At 42.0% G+C, this 3,822-nt stretch overlaps 1 protein-coding gene across 2 annotated transcripts in view; it reads right to left on the bottom strand.

The window, feature by feature from the left end:
- The window catches only part of LOC107121647 (lipase member M-like), a 30,724-nt gene that overhangs the window by 21,759 nt on the left and 5,143 nt on the right, over nt 1–3,822 (bottom strand). For both annotated transcript variants that reach the window (XM_015424610.1, XM_015424609.1), the window contains exon 3: nt 1,766–1,883. In XM_015424610.1, the coding sequence (XP_015280096.1) occupies nt 1,766–1,883 (118 nt within the window). The remainder of the gene's footprint in view (nt 1–1,765; nt 1,884–3,822) is intronic.

Raw genomic sequence — 3,822 nt, 5'->3', positions numbered from 1 at the left:
GTGAGCACCAGCTGACACCCATCATTTGGGGTTGAAGGGGTCCTGTGAGCACCAGCTGACACCCATCATTTGGGGTTGAAGGGGTCCTGTGAGCACCAGCTGACACCCATCATTTGGGGTTGAAGGGGTCCTGTGAGCACCAGCTGACACCCATCATTTGGGGTTGAAGGGGTCCTGTGAGCACCAGCTGACACCCATCATTTGGGGTTGAAGGGGTCCTGTGAGCACCAGCTGACACCCATCATTTGGGGTTGAAGGGTCCTGTGAGTACAGTCTTTGTGCCTTGCGGCATGGGGCAGGGGAAAAGGACTGCCATCAGGACAGCCCTGTTTAGGTCCCCTCTTTGAGCCTTGCGGCTTGGGGGATGGGGCTACAGGGTTGTCTTGCAATGGCTAGCCGGGCGGATGGTAGCCCTGGCAGTGGGCTCCCACTCGGGGCAGGGTGGCTCACCCTATTGAAGAGGTAAGGGAGGGGTCCTCGACCTCTGGCCTTTACCATACCACAAGCTGTTTTGCCCTTGCCGTTGGTTCCAGTTACAGTTGTCAGTTAATAAAGTGGCGCTATATTTAAACCCAGCACTTGTGTCCGCCTCGTTATTTCGGCTTGGGGGGCAAATGAAACTCTTCCACCACAAGGAAATAAATGCTACCACCAGAGCTACTGCTCAGCCACAAAGCTGCTAGATAGGTGTTCACCACCGCAGACAGCAATGGACCAAACAGACTTGGCTTGCACATGATCACGACTGTCAAACACAGTATGTTCATCTGCAGAACCTGTTCATGGCAAAGTTTGTAGCATATTTGTGGTAAACCAAACAGGCATCACACCCTGAATCAGTCCAGCGTGCATGGGTGTCATGGATCAACCACTGAATTATCTCTTTGTGGGGCCAAATTTGCAGAGGTGTCTCTTATTTTGGTTAATATATTACAGTCATTCACATATACATTGGTTTAATGTAAATACCCTTACAACTAGAGTTCATTATAATAAAACATTTCTCTTCTTTAGGATTGTGAACAGTTGGGAAGGAACAGACAATTGTCCTGGTTTAGATTGAGCGAGCAGCCTGTAGCCTAGAAAAGGAGGGGAAGAGGCACGTGTTTGGAGGACAGCAACATCTGACTGCAGCTACAGATGGAAATTTCACTAATTCTGGATGCACCATAGTAATTAAGTGTCTGCTTGTTTTAATGAGGACTATATTGATCACGTGGATGCCTGTATTCAATCGACACATGGAAAATTACATAGCTTTTAGGAAAGAGAAACCTAATTTAAGGCTGAGTTTCTCTAAGATCCCAGCTCATGAGCTTCAACATGTGTTATCATGAAGTCACCAGGGAGGCATTTCCAATATTTACTCATGTTCTTTATCTGCTGCTCTTATCTTTTGCTTAGTTGCCTGGCTAAATTCCAGGTTCTATGATTATGGAGTCGGGATCCTTATGTGGGGTCATTGTAGGACATTCTTGTAATGTGGCATAATGTTTATAGGAAATAAGGAATCTAGTTTCTCATTGTGTATGTGTGTGTGCGTGATGGTTTGTTTTTAATTCTTGTTGCTATTGTTATTTCTGATCCGTTTCTATGCTACGCATCTTGAAGAGTCAGACTAAGATCTGGTAAAAGCAAACTGTTTAAAAAGAGCAACCACCAACTTTACAAAAATTGAAAATTATTTCCAAAATCCAATAAAAGAAGATATGTAAAAACATTTTAAAGAGTCTTATCTGTTTTAAAAATAAAAAAGAAGGAAAACCTTTGTTGTCTGAATTTTCTCTGCCATGAGGAATTCGGTTCATTATAAGATAGTAGCCATCATCTGTAAGGACTTCATACTCTTCATTTGGATAGTGTTCATATTGTATGATCTCACTCTGTTAAATTGATAAAAAAGATTAAAATGTTGGATTTGGATTTGGATTGTTACCACCACATTCGAAGCTGCAGAAATTTCAACTAAACTACTACCCTCTTAATGGACCAACATTGTGTACATAGTTTGTATTACCACAACCTGCAACCTGATTGTGAGAGAGGGGAGGATCATCTACCTAAGCTAATGTTTTTACCAATGAAAGATACCCACTAGAATAACCAAAAGTATTATGGAACATCAGACTCCTTCATGAACACAAACAACCTCACCACACATATCCATACAGCATAAGTGCACTAACATCTGAAAAGTATGTAAGCAATGGGAACAGCTGGTGAGAAGAGGAATGCAACAAATAAAGGAGAACAACTAGTTAATAAAAATCTTCAAACCAATCATAATCATTCCATAATTTGTATCTTGACATGGTATCTTCCAAAACACTGATGTTTTAGGCAGAGGGGGTATGTGCACCCAGATGTGTGTTTTCACCAGTCTAGAAAAGACTCCTTTCTGAGCTTGTCCTTTATTTAGAGGGTGAACAGTGTTGGAATATATGAGGTTTGGGGGGACCTACTTGAAGAAGAACAGCCTATAGGTGACAGCTGAAGGACTGCTAATTAGCATAGCTAGATTAGGGACTCCCCACAATTTCAATTATGTCCTCCCTGTCTCCTGAGAGGCATTTTTTGTCCTACATCTTTGTTCAGAAGAAGATCTTCCTTCGAAACGGCAAGTCATTCTGGAGAACACTGTCAATATATTTTTCTATGATTATGTATATTATTTTTGTTCACTTTTCTATGATTCTTTAAAGACATATATTAAGAGTCACTTTTTCACAGTTTTTCTTGTTCTCCGTATTCTCTCATTACTGTGCCAATCAATTGTTACTATACCTGTTTGACAGATGGACATGCCTTTGGATCCGCGCAGAACATGATGGTACATTTGAGCAATGTTCAGTAGGTGATGTGAAATACTTCCAATTGAGACCCTGGAGACCAGCTGCTAGTCTGAGCAGACAATACTGATCATGATGGACCAATATACAGATTCAGTATAAAGCAGCTTCATGTATTCAGTGTTACATATACCAAAGAGAATGCATTCATGCACCATCTTCAATATATGGTATGACTGTATCAGTGCATATATTCATGACGGTGCATCAGGCAAAATAAATGACAAAACATTAATTTAATTATTCGGCAATCCAAATGTGTAAAACTAGGATCTATCATAATTCCATTGCCTTTTACTGACTTAGGCAGACATCAGACCAATTTATACAACTGATTTATCCTAGAATATTGAATTTCAGACTGAAATTGGAAACAGATCAGCCAATATCATAATGCCCTTATATAAATCAATGTTGCGACCTCATTTGGAATACTGTGTGCAATTCTGGTCACCACACCTTAAAAAGGATATTATAGCTTTGGAAAAAGTGCAGAAAAGGGCAACTCGAATGATAAAAGGGCTGGTACACTTTCCCTATGAGGAAAGGTTAAGGCGCTGAGGGCTCTTTAGCTTGGAGAAACGACGACTGAGGGGTGACATGATTGAGGTTTATAAGATTATGTATAGGAAAGAGCAGGTAGAGAAAGAGGAGCTTTTCTCCCTTTCTCACAATACAAGAACTCGTGGGCACTCCATGAAATTGCTGAGCGGTCGGGTTAGAACGGATAAAAGGAAGTACTTCTTCACCCAAAGAGTGATCAACACTTGGAATTCACTATCACAGGAAGTGGTGGCGGCTACAAGAATGGATGGCTTCAAAAGGGAATTAGATAAGCACAAGAAAGAAGACCCGCGAAACTCGCGGGGGGAAGCTGCAAACTCAGCAGGCGTAGGAGGAACCAGCAGGAGCAGGTAAGCTCTCCACTCCCCCCATCCCACCGGTTCCTCCGTCTCCTCCCTCCCCCCGCTCC

Source organism: Gekko japonicus, unplaced genomic scaffold, assembly GCF_001447785.1.
Source record: "Gekko japonicus isolate JY-2015 unplaced genomic scaffold, Gekko_japonicus_V1.1 scaffold422, whole genome shotgun sequence".
Classification (NCBI taxonomy): Eukaryota; Metazoa; Chordata; class Lepidosauria; order Squamata; family Gekkonidae; genus Gekko; species Gekko japonicus.
This window is presented reverse-complemented; position numbering and strand designations above follow the sequence as displayed.